General features: G+C 43.3%; 1 protein-coding gene across 3 annotated transcripts in view; it reads right to left on the minus strand.

Annotated features, from left to right (window-relative positions):
- The window catches only part of mapk11 (mitogen-activated protein kinase 11), a 79,241-nt gene that overhangs the window by 48,520 nt on the left and 12,001 nt on the right, over positions 1–18,720 (minus strand). For all 3 annotated transcript variants that reach the window (XR_010021109.1, XM_063072625.1, XM_063072624.1), the window contains exon 2: positions 2,780–2,909. Coding sequence is in view for 2 of the 3 variants with exons in the window: in XM_063072625.1 (XP_062928695.1) it covers positions 2,780–2,909 (130 nt within the window). In the remaining variant the exon portion in view is untranslated. The remainder of the gene's footprint in view (positions 1–2,779; positions 2,910–18,720) is intronic.

Raw genomic sequence — 18,720 nt, forward strand, 5'->3', positions numbered from 1 at the left:
TTGCTTTAATAGTTGACCCTCCAAGAGGATCACAACCTTGTGCGCCTCAATGACCTGGAGAGCCTATGGTGGTCAGATTAAGGCTTTATGCTTTTACCCTTCATAGGGTCACACATGCCAAACAGGTCAAACGTTGGAGACAAACTCCACCAATCCTCCAGGTTCGGAGGTTCAGGTCAGAGCTAATAACCCTGACTGGTCAAACAAAACTTTTATGGAAACAGCAATGAAGAGCCCATCAACACCTGAGTGGGACAGTATTCCTGAGTCTCCACCTGGGACTTGCATGGCTGATAGTAGTGAAAACTGGGAGGATGAGGAAAGACGAAGAAAGCCCTGAAACCCTCCAAGACCAAGTCCAAAATTTGCTTGGCCAAGGACAGACAGAGACAGAGGACCTTCATGGCGGGTCTAAACCCCAGTGGGCGTAACAGGAAGCAAATTACTGGTTGATAAGCAATTGATCCAATTTCTGCTGTTAAGTTAGAACTGTACTAGTTGATGAGGCCACAGATTATGACAAGGAAATGAAACCCTCATCAGTGGTGAAACATAAATAGAAGGTGCCCAGTCCAATTTCCTGTGGGCTTTGAATTGGGTGCATACACAATAAAATATGCACAAAATGCTTCATGTGTGATTTCTGCACAAAACAGGTGCAAATACTGACATTTCCAGTTGATATTTAATATTCTTTCCACAAGTGTAGGCCATAACAACTTCTTGCATTCATTCTTGGGACCAGAGGGTCAAAGTGAGGTATGTTCCACTGCAAACAGTTCCACTTCTCAGCACTTGCCAGACACTCCACAATAGTGCCTGCAAGATCAGTCACCTTTCAGCTGCATCAAGACCAGCTGTCCTGCTCCAACCATTGTTTTATTTAAGTTCCAGCTACTCAGGTCTAAGATACTCCTGGTTTACGTTGAACAGCACATCAGAGCATTTCGCAAAATGCAGGGATCTTAGTTTCTGATGGAAATTGCTTATAGGGAAAATCCTGTGGATCTCAGCAGCCACCATTCACATGTTCAACACAACTGTTTAACAAGCTATGAACAGTTGTGTCTGATCCCAATCTTACCCAGCAGCACCATGCACTAAAATAGTCATTCGAAGGAACTTCAGCTGTATTTTGCTTTTCTAAACCAGCGTCCACTCTGACTCGAAACAAAGCTAACCCAACACAAAGCAAACCTGAAGTGATTTCTTGGTCTGCAGGAGCAAACCTATTTTTGGCCTATTCTATCCCTTGTACTCTTCAGAGACATTTTGATGCTATGGTGTGACTAGAAAAGGCTTTTAAAAGGTCATTCCAGTAGGAGTGACCCTAGCCACTAATCTCTCTCCTGGCACATATCCCAGCATTCTGGCATCTTCCTCCTTCCTTTCTAGTTCTCAAGAAGGGTCTGGCCGAAAACATTAACTGTTTATTCGACGTGGAAGCTGCCTAACTTGCTAAGCCCTTCCAGCATTTTGTGTGTGTGTGTGTGTTGCTCTGGGTTTCCAGCATCTGCAGAATTTCTTGTGTTTATGATTGACTGTAGGACTTATGTAATGGTATTGTTATCAATGTGGACTCTGTTGCCAAAAAAGATTGTTTCCATGTAGTTTCCCTCACCCTGTGGTGGTACTGAACTAGAACTGTCCCAAGTGATCACTTGTTCAGTATAAATAGGTCAGTTTCTCAAATTTGAGATTCACATGGGGAGCCTAAACTTAAAAAAAACAGATATGCAGTCTCCACGATTTCCTATTAGCATTCATCATCACCATCCAGGTCATGCTCTCTTCTCACTGCTGCCATCAGGAAGAAGGTACAGGAGCCTCAGGACTCACACCACCAGGTTCAGGAACGGTTATTACCCCTCAACCATCAGGCTCTTGAACCAATGGGGATAATTTCACTCAACTTCACTCACCCCATCATTGAAATGTTCTCACAACCTATGGACTCATTTTCAAGGACTTTTCATCTCATGTTTTCAATATTTATTGCTTATTTATTTGTCATTATTTCTTTTTGTATTTGCAGTTTGTTGTGTTTTGCCCATAAGTCGTTTGTCCGTCCTGTTGGATGTGGTCTTTCATTGATTCTATTGTGATTCTTGTATTTACTGTGAATGTCCACAAGAAACTGAATATCAGAGTTGGTGACATATTTGCACTTTGATAATAAATTTACTTTGAACTTTGAACTGTGGACTGAAGCTAGGTATTTTCATTGTATGAAACTCTCCACAAAGCAATTGTCAAAAAAACTCATTCAAGGGAGGCAAATACTGTACAGTAACATTTGTGATGTTGAAGCAATAGATCAACATGGGGTGCCATGGTAGCGTAGGGGTTAGCACAACACTATCATAGCTCTGGGTGTCGTTGTTCAGAGTTGAGGTCTCCTCTGTAAGGAGTCTCTGGAATGCATGGGTCTTCTCCGGGTGCTCTGGTTTCTTCCACAGTCCAACGACGTACTGGGTAGGTTAACTGGTCATTGTAAATGGTCCTATGATTAGGTTAGGGCTAAATCGGGGTTGTGGGGTTATGGGGTTGCTGGGGTGATGTGGCTCAAAGGGCTGGAAGGGCCTAATCCGTGTTGTATCAGTAAATAAAATCAATGAGGGAACAAAAAGAATCACAGCAGAATTGTTTTGCTGAAAATTTTCAAATCTATTTGTTTTATTTGTACGGATTAAAAATGGATCATCCTTTCTGATCACCATTGAAAACAAGCTCTGGATGGTATTAACTTAACAAATTGTGTAATCATATATTGACTTACATTTTCATGTTTCATGTGTTTTAACAGTCTCAGCTCCCGGTAGGTCCTCCTTGCATGGATCAGAGACTGAAATGGCCTTGAGAGCTTTTTTATAGCGACCTTCTGTCGTGTTCTTGTATCATAGGCAGAGCTAAACGAACGAAAGAGCAGTTAGAGTTGGCATCCTGTGAAGTTTTCAGCGACGCGGTAGCGTGGCGGTTAGCACTGTGCTATTACAGCTCGGGATACTGGAGTTGTAGGTTTATTTGGTCACTGTAAATTGTCCCATGATCAGGTTAGGATTAATCAGGGTTGTTTGGGGGTTGCTGGAGCAGCACCGCTGAAGGACCAGGGAGAGTCTACTGGTCCATTAAATAAAATAAACTATACTAAATAAATAAGGATGTTCCACAGTGCGAGCTTTCTAATCATCTGCTTTAATGACATCTCATTTAGGCGCTTGCAAACCAGATGAGAAAATGGCTATTACTTCAGGAGCCTGTCATACCCTTTATTCAGAAAGCAACCATACAAATTTAAAATGTCATATTAGCTGTAATTAGAATAAATATGAATGATATTTTAGAAGAAATGTGATTTATCTGTCATGAGATGTGGCTCCTGGGTCTGAGATGCTCCAACATCACAACCGTCTCCTTTTGAAGAAATATGATCTATTTGTCACCATCTCAAATTTATCAACATCACCATGTAAATAGAGCAGAAGTACTTACATACAGCAGTGTATTTACTTACAGCCATTTTACAGTTTTCAGTTGAGGTTAATTGGTTACTGTTAAATAACAGGAGATAGACATACACAGAGTCAATTGACCACCCATTGACGACGCCATAACCATCAGAAAACATCACAACAACTAAAAATTAAAGCCTCATCTAACCAGTCCTGGAATGGCCTGATTTTGAAAAAGATAGCAGGTCTTCCAAATCAAAGAAGTCCAGCAGATGACTACATAGTTGTTAAAACAATCATTCAGTCATCTGAATTACGTAGATGTGGCATAAGACCATAAGACATAGGAGCAGAATTAGGCCATTCAGCCTGGAGTCTGCTCTGTCTGTCCATCGTGGCTGATTTATTATCCCTCTCAACACCACTCTCCTGCCTTCTGCCCGCAACTTTTGATCCCCTGACTAATCAAGAACCTATCAACCTCCACTTTAAATATACCCAATGACCTGGCCTCCATGACAATGAATTCTCCAGATTCACTACCCTTTGGCTAAAGAAATTACTTCTCATCTCTTTTAAAAAGGACATCCCTCGATACTGAGGCCATGTCCTCTGGTCCTAGACTCCCCCACTGCAGGAGACATCCTCTCCACACCCACTCTATCTAGGCCTTTCAATATTCAATAGCTTTCATAAGAACATAAGGAATAGGAGCAGGGGTAGGTCATCTGGCCCATCGAGCCTACACCGCCATTCAATAAGATCATGGCTGATCTGTCCGTAAACTCAGCTCCATCTACCTGCCTTTTCCCCATAACTCTTAATTCCCTTACTATATAAAAACCTATCTAGCTGTATCTTAAATATACTTAGTGAAGAAGCTTCAACTGCTTCCCTGGGCAGAGAATTCCAAAGATTCACCACTCTCTGGGAAAAACAGTTTCTCCTCAACTCCATCCTAAATCTTCTCCCCTGAATCTTGAGGCAATGTCCCCTAGTTTTAGTCTCACCTACCAATGGAAACAACTTTCCTACTTCTATCTTATCTATCCCTTTCAAAATTTTGTATGTTTCCATAAGATCCCCTCTCATTCTTCAATCTCTCCTCATAGTCTAACCCCCTCATCTCTGGAATCAACCTGGTGAACCTCTGCACTGCCTCCAAAGCCAGTATATCCTTCCTCAAGTAAGGAGACCAGAACTGCCCACAGTACTCCAGGTACAGCCTCACCAGTTCCTCTACAGTTGCAGTATAACCTTCCTGATCTTAAATTCAATCCCTCTAGCAATGAAGACCAACATTCCATTTGCCTTCTTGATACCCTGCTGCACCTGCAAACCAACCTTTTGCAATTCATACAAAAGCACTCCCAAGTCCTTCTGAACAGCAGCGTGCTGCAATATTTTACCATTTAAATAATAATCTGATCTTCCATTTTTCCTTCCAAAGTGGATGACCTCGCATTTACCAACATTGTATTCCCTCTGCCAGACCTTGGCCCACTCACTTAACCTATCTCTATCCCTCTGCAGACTCTCCACATCCTCTGTACAATTTGCTTTTCCACTCAGTCTAGTGTCATCAGCAAATTTTGCTACGCTGCACTCAGTCCCCTCTTCCAAATCATCAATGTAAATGGTAAACAGCTGTGGGTCCAGCACCGACCCCTGCGGCTCCCCACTTACCACAGACTGCCAACCGGAGAAACACCCATTTATACCAACTCTCTGCCTTCCATTGGTTAACCAATCCACTATCCATGCCAATACACTTCCTCCGACTCCATGCATCCGTATCTTATTTATAAGTCTCTTGTGCGGCACCTTATCGAATGCTTTCTGGAAATCCAAGTATACGACATCCACCTGTTCCCCTCTATTCACTGCACTCATTATGTCCTCAAAGAACTCCAGTAAGTTTGTCAAACAGGACCTGTCCTTTCTGAATCAATGCTGTGTCTGTCTAATGAAACCACTCCTTTCTAGATGTTTCGCTATTTCTTCCTTAATGACAGCTTAAAGCATTTTCCCAACTACAGATGTTAAGCTAACTGGCCTATAGTTGCCCGTCTTTTGCCTACATCCTTTTATAAAAAGTGGCCTGACATTTGCTGTTTTCCAATCCTCCGGGACCTGCCCAAAGTCTAGAGAATTTCAGTAAACGATTACCAACACGTCCTAGACTACGATAACCTCTGCCAATTCCCTCAGCACCCTGGGATGCATCCCACCAGGGACTTATCTACCTTTAGGCCCTCTAGTTTTCTCATCACTATCTCTTTAGTGACAGTGATTTTATCGAGGTCCTCACCTCCCATTTCGTCCATAACAGCTTTCAATGAGATTCACCCTCATTCTTCTAAACTCCAGTGAGTACAGGCCCAGGGCCATCAAATGCTCCTTATTCCCTTTCATTCCTGGAATTGTTCTCATGAACCTCTTCTGGACCCTCTCTAAGGCTGGCAAACAGAACACATTTCAGTCACAGTATGCTGGTGGTGACCGCTGGGTTTGTACGTAATGTTGAATCCCCTGGCGCTCTCATTTAGGTAAACATCACCATTTTGAAACTGTGCTTGTAGGCACTGGCACAGCAGGGAAAGGCTCATTAATTATCTGAGGAATGGCAAAAGGTGCTGATTTTTTTTCCAAGTCCTCAGCAATCAATCCACATCTTATTAAATGGTGGGGGAGTAAGGAGGCTGATTGAGCAGCTGAAATTGCAAAGATCAAAAACATTTATTTATTTACTTAGAGACAGTGCGGAATAGGCTGTTCCGGTCCTTCAAGCCCAGCAACCCCCAACAAAACTAGATTTACCCTTAACCTAACCACAATAAAACTTACAATAACCCATTACCCCATCTAGTATGGCTTTGGACTGTGGGAGGAAACCAGAGCACGCAGAGAAAACCCACACATTCCACAGGAAGATTCCTCACAGAAAACGCCAGAACCATGGCGCCCACATATCTGTGCAGGACTCCTCAGGGAGTGATATGGCTGCCATTCACCAAACACAACACGTTCCTTAATGTTACTTATGGCTCTTGCCTCTGGACAGCTTTCCTACAATCCACCTTGACTTCAGTATTACTCAGCTTCCTTGGTGCCATATTTGGTCAAATGCGACTTTTATGACAAGGGTCTTTACTTACCTCGCATCTAAAAGTCAGCTGATGATCACACTTGCACCATAGCTGCAAAAATGTCTGAAGTGAAATGATCTTGACAGGGAGCAAACTGAGCATCAGCACCCGTCACCGGCACTAGCCTACCCAACATCAAGAACATATATACAGAAAGGTGCCGGAAAAGGGTCAGAAACATCATTATTGTCGCCTAAACAGAGTCACTGGAGAGGAGTACTGGTAGTTATGAAGTAGTTTCTTTATTTGACAAAATGAGACACGGCAGACATCATATTGAGACCCCATATGACGTGGGTGATCACAGTCTTTTGACCATGATCACTCTTGGAAAATACTTGGCATCCATGCCGAGACCATCAGACTCAAAAATAGTCACTTTCCCCAAGCAGTAAGGCTGATCAACACCTCCACCCACTAACTCCACCACTACTTTATTATTTCCCGACAGTCACCTTATGGGCAGCCCAGCGTCACTTTGTGGACATACATTCAATGTACGTAAGGTATCTTATGTATTTATGTCTATTGTGTGTGTGATTTATGGTGTTCTTTATCTCCTGTGTTTTTGTGCTGCATCATATCCGAAGTAACAATTATTTTGTCTTCCTTACACTTGGCTACAGGACATGACATTAAGCAATCTCATATCTTTAATGTTAAGTTAGTAATAAGTTGTACTTCATAGCGTTACTGTTGACTACATCTGTCCCTCAGCAGATGGTCTGAAGTAAATGACCAAACTAAATTCATCATAATGGGGTTAAATCGGGGTTTGTCAGGGGTTGCTGGGGCAGTGTGGCTCGAAGGGTTGGAAAGGCCTATTGTGTGCTGTATCTCTAAATAAACATTAAAAAAAACATTTCACCATGAAATTGGACAAATTCTGGACTTTGCCTTAGCAGAATGACAGGGCAATGGTGTGTGTGTGTTTGTGCGTGTTCGTTCTCCATCATAGGAATACCTTTTCTAGAGTGTTTACACATCTCATCTCTCAAATTTGGGGAGTTGGATCAGTGTGCACTGTCCATGGCTTACTGCTTCCATTTATGCTAACATTTGCATTGTCCTTTAAAACGATATTTTTAGCCACATACGAAATCTTCATCTGTTTGAAGCAGAAGTCGAATTTGGGTGAATAAAGTACCTTGTACAAACAGACTAAGAAAAATAGTAACGACCTGTTTTAAACACAAGGAAGTCTGCAGATGCCGGTAATCCAAAGCAAGACACACAAGCAACATTAATAAACAGTCGCCATTTCAGGCAAAGAACCTTCAAGAGTACTGAGAAGGAAGGGGCAAGAAGCTTCCTTAGTCTACTTCCCGATTCCCCCCCCCCACCTTTATATTCTGGTGTCTGCCTCCTTCCTTCTCGGTCCTGAAGAAGGGTCTCAGCCAGAAACGTCAACTGTTTATTTATCTCCATAGATGCTGACCGACCTGCTGAGTTCCTCCAGCATTTTGTGTGTGTTACTTGTTGCGAATGAATGCCTGCAGCGTGGCATGCTGTGAGAGTTGAGATATTTGCCAATTCATATTCTCTGCTGCGGTATTTAAAGAGAGCAACAACCGTGACACAAAGAACAAAGGAGAAAAAGGGCAGAGTTATAAAAGGAAACCAGATATTCAACCATCTGTCAGAGCTTCTCATTCAATGGAAGTTTCAGACTAGCAAACAAAATTGTAGCGCCAGTGCCCACAAAGCTCACAGCACAAACACCACACATTGTGCAAAGAAGACTGGCCTTCCTAACGCTAGTCAATCGCAGCTTTAGTCATTCTAGCCCCTTCTGCAGACAGGCTTTTCAGGTGCCCTGCTATTTCTCAAAAAACATCAATCTAGTTTCTTTTTTGTCATGTTGAATGCAGGGTATTTTCCTATTCAGACTTCTTAACACTACAGTATTTGTCATTAAGCATGATTGCAGAGCTGAGTAAGCAACCAGAAACAGAACGTAGAACATTACAGCACAGTACAAGCCCCTCGGCCCGCAATGTTGTGCCAACCTTTTAACTTACAAATCTAACCCCTCCCTCCAACATAGCCCCTCTATTTTTCTTTCAGCCATGTGCCTATCTAAGAGCTCCTAACCTACCTGCCTCTACCACCATCTCTGCAACGCGCTCCACATGCTCACCACTTGCTTTGAAATGCAAGGCCAGAGGAGGCCATTGCTGGGGTCAGGTTCCAATAGAGGGAACCGAGGGAAGAATCCCAGCGGGCTTTTTCTTATTATGTACGGCTAATTCAAAGAAAATGCACGCAGCTATGATAACTGAAACCAATGAGACTGTTTCTGCATTGTTCTTTTTTCAGCTTTTGACTGGTGAACCAGCATCCTTTGAGTATTTTAACCAGCATGCTTTGAGGATTTTAAGCTTTCATATGTCAATTCCATAAACCTGAAATTTGTTCCCAAACATCACAATCCTTAAACAAAGTGTTCTGAAATCTGCAAACATTCTGGACAATGATTTGAGGTTTTCACAAGAGACTGACCTCTTCCAAGTAATGCTGTTGTTTCTCCCTCATACTGGGCTGCATCAGAAAATTGTGTTTAAGATGAACATTCTTAACAAAATCATCTGGGGCAGAATGGATTTTGGCTTCTAGTCAAATGTTTTTGAAAAACAGAAGTTTTTTTGATCATGAAACTCTGCTGAAAACAGTATTCACGTTATTAGTAGTGAAATTATATAGTTACACTTGATATGTTTCCTGGTATGAGTAGAGCAACTTGGATCTACTTTTATGGAAATCTATTATCAAGCATTAGGTTTTTCCTATGTAATATGTTAGTAATTGGTATTGCTTTAAAAATACACATACGTTACGACCAAGGGACTTTCCAATAAATGTCAAAAGAAAGAACATGACTTTTGAATCCATGCCAATATTCTCATTGTCAGTCAGTCAGTCAATGAAAGAATCTTATATATTGGTAAATTGGTTCATTATTGTCACATATAATAAGGTACAGCGAAAAACTTTGTTTTGCTCATCACCCATACAGATCATTTCATTACAACAGTGCACTGAGGTAGCACAAGGGAAAGGGAACAAGAAGCAGAATGTAGAATTAAAGTAACACACATAAAAGTTGCTGGTGAATGCAGCAGGCCAGGCAGCATCTCTAGGAAGAGGTACAGTTGACATTTTGGGCCGAGACCTTCATCAGGACTAACTGAAAGAAGAGCTAGTAAGAGATTTGAAAGTGGGAGGGGGAGGGGGAGATCCGAAATGATAGGAGAAGAGCTGGACAGTTGATTGGCAAAAGGGATATGAGAGGATCATGGGACAGGAGGCCTAGGAAGAAAGAAAAGGGGGGGGCAGGAAAGCCCAGAGGATGGGCAGGGGGCATAGTGAGAGGGACAGAGGGAGAAAAAAGAGAGAGAGAAAAAGAATGTGTGTGTATAAATAGGTAACGGATGGGGTACGAGGGGGAGGTGGGGCATTAGCGGAAGTTTGAGAAGTCAATGTTCATGCCATCAGGTTGGAGGCTACCCAGACGGAATATAAGGAGTTGTTCCTCCAACCTGAGCGTGGCTTCATCTTGACAATAGAGGAGGCCGTGGACAGACATATCAGAATGGGAGTGGGACGTGGAATTAAAATGTGTGGCCACTGGGAGATCCTGCTTTCTCTGGCGGACAGAGCGTTGGTGTTCAGCGAAATGATCTCCCAGTCTGCGTCGGGTCTCGCCAATATATAAAAGGCCACATCGGGAGCACCGGACACAGTATATCATCCCAGTCGACTCACAGGTGAAATGTCGCCTCACCTGGAAGGACTGTTTGGGGCCCTGAATGGTGGTGAGGGAGGAAGTGTAAAGGCAAGTGTAGCACTTGTTCTGCTTACACGGATAAGTGCCAGGAGGGAGATCAGTGGGGAGGGATGGGGGGGGAACGAATGGACAAAGGAGTCGCGTAGGGAGCGATCCTTGCGAAAAGCAGAGAGGGGGGAGGGAAAGATGTGCTTAGTGGTGGGATCCCGTTGGAGGTGGCGGAAGTTACGGAGAATAATATATTGAACCCGGAGGCTGGTGGGGTGGTAGGTGAGGACCAGGGGAACCCTATTCCTAGCGGGGTGGTGGGAGGTTGGAGTGAGAGCAGATGGAGTGGAGTGAGAACCTGATGGCATGAACATTGACTTCTCAAGCTTCTGCTAATGCCCCACCTCCCCCTCATACCCCATCCGTTATTTATTTATATACACACACTTTTTCTCTCTCTCCTTTTTCTCCCTCTGTCCCTCTCACTATACCCCTTGCCCATCCTCTGGGCTTTTCCCCCCTCCCCCTTTTCTTTCTCCCTAGGCCTCCTGTCCCATGATCCTCTCATATCCCTCATATCCCTGCCCAGCTCTTGGCTCCATCCCTCCCCCTCCTGTCTTCTCCTATCATTTTGGATCTCCCCCTCCCACTCCCACTTTCAAACCTCTTACTATCTCTTCTTTCAGTTAGTCCTGATGAAGGGTCTTGGGCCTAAATGTCGACTGTACCTCTTCCTAGAGATGCTGCCTGGCCTGCTGCGTTCACCAGCAACTTTAATGTGTGTTGCTTGAAATTCCAGCATCTGCAGATTTCCTCGTGTTTGTGTAGAATTAAAGTGTTGCAGTTACAACGAAAGTGCAGTGCAGACAAATAATAAGGCGCAATAAGAGTGGTATTGATCATCATTGGGGCGGTACAGTACCGTAGTGGCTAGCACAACGCTTTACAGTACCAGTGACCAGGGTTCAATTCCCGCTGCTGCCTGGTCTAGAGGGATGTGGGCAAACAGAACCACCTTAGATGGGGATCTCGGCTGGCTTTGGGGCCGTTATGCCAAAGGACCCGTTTCCATACTCAATAAGTGTATTTTTTTTTAAGGGAACAATATCCTGGAGATTGAAAAAGAAGCTGATATTGTGAGAACACTCATGCGATGCCTGTGTTCAAACGTTCCCAAAAGAGAGTTGGCGCGTAGCACACAGCATGCTGTAAAGTATCTTTAGTGATGAGTAGAAACTACTTTGATCTGAAATTGAAACCGAGAAATAGTTGAAAATTATATGTTTGCGACACTGAAACAGAGACTAAGTGTGACAAATTAATGAGTATATTATTTCACTAACAAACTTATCCCTGCATTGCAATTAATGCCAGTTGGATCCTGCCTAAGGTGATAATTTTGAGTGTGAAGGGGTAAGATGAAATAACGTTCATTTCACACAAAACCTGATGTTCAAACTTGTATGGAAAACCGATGGATGCTTTGCTGATGGAAATGGCATCCAAGAACCTGTACGTATTTTGCCCACTACAAGCAAATAGTATTACTGTATTGTGGCATCTTCCCCCTTCCTTTCCAGTCCTGATGAAGGGTCTCGGCCTGAAGCATTGACTGTTTATTAACCTTCATAGATGCTGCCTGACCTGCTCAGTTCCTCCAACAACATGTGTATGTTGCTCTGGATTTCCAGCATCTGCATAATCTCATGCCTTGTATTACTGCAGTCCACAGTCAGGAAGTGTGAGCAAGGTCCAAGGTCAGGGTTTTAAAGCCAAAGTGCTGTGGTGGAACTAGTCCAGTCAGATGCCATCATTGCAATTATTCAAGATACAAAGTACATTTATTACTGTAACACGCTGTAAGGCTCATGTAATGGCTTCTATGTAATGTTCCACTGCTAAGGAAATGGTTTCTCTGTAGCAGCAATGTTTGGGTTATGGCTAGAGATAACGGGACTTTGGAATACAGGGGCTACACAATGGGAGAAATGTTGTTCTTTCTTGTGTGTCTGGGAGCCGGGTTTTTCCCAGTCTTTCATTGGGGAGCGATGGAGAGAGAGAGAGGACGTGAATGGAGAGAGTTGGAAGGCCACCGGACGGAGTGGACTGAGGAGCGAAGGTCTGAGGGCCGGCTACACTTGGAGTTTGATAGGAACAGATGAATAAACAGTGAGCTCCAACGATGCGCAATAGACTTTTTCCTTAAAATGGGCCCTTTTACTTTTTATTTTCTTTACTAACCCTCTATCCAGATTAAGATTTATAAAGTTCAATCAATTAATTGTATATGGTGTACCGCCTGATATTCTGCAGTGTGGATTCGTAACCGGGCAACACATCACGCAGCATTCACACAAACGAGATTTCTTAGTTTGGCGGGGCCAGAAGTTGTTTTCCCCTAGATGAACACGTGTGGCCGAGCCTGAGGATTACATTATCAATGTATGTATGCAGTATACAACCCTGAGATTCGTCTTCCCACAGACAGCCACAAAACAAAGAAAAGCATGGACCTCAAACCCCCAAAGTGAAAAAAAAGAACAAATCATGCAAACAGCAAAAAAAACAAGCAAACAAAACCCCACAGAATATAAAACATTAAACCACAAAGTCATCAAAACAGTTCAGGAAAGTTCAGTTCAGCTCAGTTTAATCTAGAGCCGTGTTGTTCATTGACTGCAGGCTGTAGAGCCAATGCATCAAAATCGCACAAAATAGCAAGAAGAAAAAAAAGGAGCAACAAACCGCGTCAATTAAGCCTTGTCCAAGACCATGGACAAGGACAGAGCGAGAGAGATAAAACAGTGTTTTCACTTTAGAGTAAGCAAGTGGTTCAGCTGCAAAGACAAGTCACATTTTCACAGCCTAAAGATCCACAACTAAGATAAAGCAACCTCAGTCCAATCTGAAACAACAGCAGGAAGGAGGACTTCATTGTGTGCGAGTTCACGAGATAACAAGGAACTGGGATTGTACAATATCCATACCACAAAAGTAAGGCAGCAACACAGATTTTCAGACAAAGCTAAAGATGCCAGAGAACAGTGAAATCAAGTGTAGACCAGGCAAGCGTTTTGTGACGCAGCAACACTCTGTCCACAATGGCCATCTCAAGCTTCTGGTTGTGTGTCATTTTAACTCTCCCTCCCACTCTGACCTGTCTGTCCCCGGCCTTCTCCATTGCAGTGGAAAGGCAAAGTGCAAACAAAGAAAACCATCTCATATTCTACTTGGCTACCTTACAACCCACTGGTTGTCCAGTTTCCAGTAACCTACACTCCTGATGCTCTCCTCCCACACACACTCTCCTAATCACTTAGTTTTCTTCTCCCATATCCTCTCCCTATCTGCCCAGCATTCCCTCCACACCTGGTTCCACCTATCACCTAATAATCTCTACCCCAGCCCATTTCATACTACTCTCTACTGGCAAATTTATTCCTTTCCTTTTCAAGTCTCGACTCAAAACATTAACTTGCGTCTTTTGCCTCTGCAGATGTTGATTGACCTGCTGCGCTCTTCCAGCATTCTGTGCTTGTTTCAGATATTAGCAACAAGCCTATTGGCATCTGCATTGATGCTCCCATAGATTCTTTGCAAATGAGGCAAAACGTTTTCAAGGCTCAAGTTCAAGGTACATTATAAAAGTGTGTAGTCAGTACACAACTCTGAAATCAGTCGCCTCCAGACAGCCACAAAACAAAGAAAACAATGGAAACTGTTCAAAGAAAAGCATCAACTGGCCCAAGTGCAAAAAAAAAGCAAGACACACAAACGGCAACATGAACATCAACCACCCCCGCGTGCAAAAAACAAATTGTGCAGATGGCAACAAGAACATCAAACCTCACCCCTCCCCATGCAAATAGAACACATATAAAGCACAAAATAAGTCTAACCAGATACCATGGACAGAAAGTGCTGTCAAACTGAAAACCTACTCTGACGAGGTTTTGCAGACATTAGGGCAAATGGAAGGCTCAGTGGAATAGAGAAGGCAGTGAGTACAGTTATGTACAAAGCTTGCTGCAAACCTAAAGGCAGGCCAAATTTAATGGTAGGGATAAACTAACGGAAACCAGAAGGGATTCCATTGTTAATATTTCAAACCTGCACCTTAACACATTATTGGTAGGCAATGATAATCTGCTGAAAGACAGCTTCAGTAACACAACAGGGTACAGTATGCACATTCATGGCAGATCAGGTTCAAGGCTGGCCCTTTCTAAAACCAGCCACAAAAGTTGACTTGAGAAGGAACTGGATAGGCTCCAGCAACAACGGTGTAGTTGTGTGCAAGCTACAAAGTCTCATTAAATTAAGGTGAAAATGAGGAATATTATCTGCTATTGATTTTGCTCGAATTGTATGCAGAGTTAGCGGGTCAAAGGCATTTATAAAATTGGGGATCTCTGATACTTGCACACAAGTCCATATATTGACCTGACCATCAACACACAAACTGTAAGCTTATCCTATGGAGTTACATGTTTGCTCAAGGTTTGAAGCCATTAGGAAGAACTTTACACGGACAGGATCACTGCTTGTGTAACCTGTGAATGTTACAAACACAGAAGAGAAATTTCAGACTTTTGAATCAAGGCTCAGTTTGCAAGAGCAGAATGTGAAATTGAAATGAAGCAAATATGTGTGTTTTTGCAATGAGTCTGAAGGTTAAGCCAACGGGCTTCAGCCAGTGATAGAGCTGATGAAGTCTGCTAAAAGGATGTCGAGAAAGGAGCAACGAAGTGTGCAGTACTGTGCAAATATTTTAGGTACATATACTGTATATAGCTAGGGTGCCCAAGGCACTTGCACAGTATTGTATCTGTCAATGAGGAGCAGAGAGCAAGTTCGTAAATCTGGCGGGAGCAAAGAATGTGGGAAATGACGAGGAGGGGTGTGGGACAGATGGCAGAGGAGTGCCAGGGCAGGAGGTGGCATGGGTGCAGACACACCCAGCCCTGAGACACCAGGCAAAATCTTTTGATTCCAAAACAATTGGTTTATTGATCTCTTTAAAATGTCTCTCAGATACTCCTCCTCTCTCCCCTCTCTGTTTCCCTTTTCCCAACAATGACTCCCCTCTCCCTGCCCCCTTCCCACTCTCAGTCCACAATAGAGACCCATATCAGAATCAGGTTTATCATCACTCACATATGTCATAAATTCATTTTTCTTTGTTGCAGCAGTACAGTGCAATACATAAAATTACTACAGTACTGTGCAAAAGTCTTAGGCACCCTAGCTATATATATGTGCCTAAGACTTTTGCACAGTATTGTAGGCGATACATGCAGGAGAAGATTAGCAAGTTAAGCTCTTCTTCATTATGGTATCACACATGATGGCAAACCACTTTAATTCCTATCACCACTACCATTCCAACATGCCAGTCCATGACCTCCTCTTCATCTATCTAGGGCCACTCTCAGGGTGGACAATTAACATCTCATATTCCGTCTAGGTGGCCTCCAGCTTCATGGCATAAACATTGATTTCTCCTTCCAGTAATTTTTATTTCTTCTTTTTTTCCTCCCACTTCCCTCTTCTCTGCTTCCCACTCTGGTCTCTTACCTCTTCTCTTCACCTGCCTACCACCTCCCCCACTGGCCCTCTTCCGTCCTTTTTTCCCATGATCCACTCCCCTTTCCAATCAAATTCCTTCTTCTCCAGCTTTTTGCTTTTCCAACCCACCTGGCTTCACCCATCCCCGCCCCCACCTTTTTATTCCAGCATCTTCCACCTTCCATTCCAATCCTGGTGAAAGGTCTTGGCCTGAAACATTGACTGTTTATTCATTTCCACTGATGCTGCCAGACCTGATGAGTTCCTCCAGCATTTTATGAATTGAACCTGTCATGTTATGCAGCAGGTTATGGAGAAGGTTCAGTGATAAAGAAACAGGACTGTTGAGAAAGCAAAACCCCCTGATTCTGTGTCTCACATTATCACGAGAAGCAAATGTAATTATGCACAGCTTGAGAAGGGATCACTCAGAGAAGAGCATCAACACGAGAAAGTCTGCAGGTGCTGGAAATGCAGAGCAACACACACAAAATGCTGGAGGAACTCAGCAGATTAGGCAGCATCTGTGGTAATGAATAACCAGTCAAAGTTTTAGGCTAGAACGCTTCATCTGGATTGGAAAGGAAAGGGGAAGATGCCACAATAAAAAGGTGGGGGAAAGGGAAGGAGGATAGCTAGAAGATGATAGGTGAAGCCTGGTGGGTGGGAAAGGTAAAGGGCTGGAGAGGAAAGAATCTGATAGGAGAGGAGAGTGGACCATAGCATAAAGGGAAGGAGGAGGGGACCCAAGGCAAGTGATAGGCAGGTGAGAAGAGGTTCCCACTTTCAGAGCAGAGTTTGGAATCAAAAGAATCCTTCAGTTATTACCAGGCAGAACTTTTATCCTAATTATTGACCATATGCCACTACGAATGAGATAGTAAGACCTAAATCAGCAACATTTATTAATGCCAAACAAGAGAAAATCTTCAGATGCTGGAGATCCAAGCAACACACACAAAATGCTAGACAAACTCAGCTGACCAGGCAGCATCTATGGAAAAGAGTAAACAGTCGACGTTTCAGGCCGAGACTCTTCTTCAGGACTCAAATGATGAGGGGTCTCAGCCTGAAACGTCCACTGTTTACACATTTACTAATGCAATGACAATGATACAAAGACAAGAAACCACTTTATCACCATATGGTTAGGCAATAGCGCATAGCAATTCCAAGAAGACAACTGTAGATATGATGAATGTGGTGTCAAAACTCTGATACTGGAAGAGGGAATCCTTAATTTATCAAAGACATGCAGTTGTAAAAAATTGTAGTGGCCACGTGAAACGCATTGTTATTTTTATCCCTCTCTTCAAAAATGTCACTCAATTCTTTAAGACACGGAGGCAGAGGTAAGAAATTATAGGTTAGTTAGCATGACTTCAGTGGTTGGGAAGATGTTCAAAGGGTAATTTAATAACAGAATGTATGCAATATACAACCTGAAATTCGTACTCTTCACAGACATCCACAAAACAAGAAACCCCATAGAATGAATTAGATTAGATTATGAGGACACTCAGTCCTCGTTTATTGTCATTTAGAAATGCATGCATTAAAAAATGATACAACGTTCCTCCAGAGTGATATCACAAGAAAAACACAGGACAAACCAAGACTAAAACTTACAAAACCACACAATTATAACATATAGTTACAACAGTGCAAAGCAATACCATAATTTGATAAAGAGCAGACCAGGAGCACGGTAAAAAAAAGTCTCAAAGTCTCGATAGCCTCATCATCTCACGCAGGCAGCAGAAGTGAGAAACTCTCCCTGCCATGAGCCTTCAAGCGCCACAAGCTTGCTGATGCAGCACCATTGGAAGCACCCGACCGCAGCGGATTCTGAGTCCGTCCGAAAACTTCGAGCCTCCGACCAGCCCCTCCGACACAGCCTCTCCGAGCACCATCCTCTGCCGAGCGCTTCAACCCCATCCCGGTTGCCAGCAACTAGCAAAGCCGAGGACTTGGGGCCTTCTCCTCCGGAGATTCTGGACCACACAGTAGCAGCAGTAGTGAAGCAGGCATTTCAGAAGTTTCACCAGATGTTCCTCCGTGCTCTCACATCCGTCTCCATCAAATCAGGATTGTGCACAGCACCCTACTTGACAAATAACAGACATCACCACCAGAGTGGCCGCTGCGAGCTGTGTCGCGCCGCCATCTTCTCCTCCTCCAATAGAAACATCAAGACCCTGAAGCACCAATAATGTTGGAGTACATTATTAAGGATGAGATTTCAGGTACTTGGAGTCACCTGATAAATAGAATAAAATCAGTATGATTGCCTTAGGGGATATCTTGGCTGATAAATCTGTTGCAATTCTTTGAGGAAATAACAGGCAAGATAGACAAAAGAGAGTCAGTGGATGATATTTATTTGGATTTTCAGAAGGTCTTTGACAAGGTGCTGCACATGAGGCTGCCTAACAAGATAAGAATCCGTGTCATTACAGGAAAGATACTAGCATGGATAGAAGTTTGGCTGACTGGCAGAAGGAAAAGAGTGGGAAAAAAGGAGGCCTTTCCTGGTTAGCAACCAGTGACTGGTGGTGTTCCACAGGGATCGGTGTTGAGACCACTTTTTTTTGAAGCCATGTTTGCAGATGATACGAAGATAGGTGGAGGGTCAAGTAGTGTTGTGGAAACAGGGAGTCCACAGAAGAACTTGGACAGATTAGGAGAATGAGCAAAGAAGTGGCAGATGGAATATAGTGAAGTGTATGCTCATGCACTTTGGTAGAAGGAATAAAGACAAAGACTATTTTCTAGA

Source organism: Mobula hypostoma, chromosome 20, assembly GCF_963921235.1.
Source record: "Mobula hypostoma chromosome 20, sMobHyp1.1, whole genome shotgun sequence".
Taxonomy (NCBI): Eukaryota; Metazoa; Chordata; class Chondrichthyes; order Myliobatiformes; family Myliobatidae; genus Mobula; species Mobula hypostoma.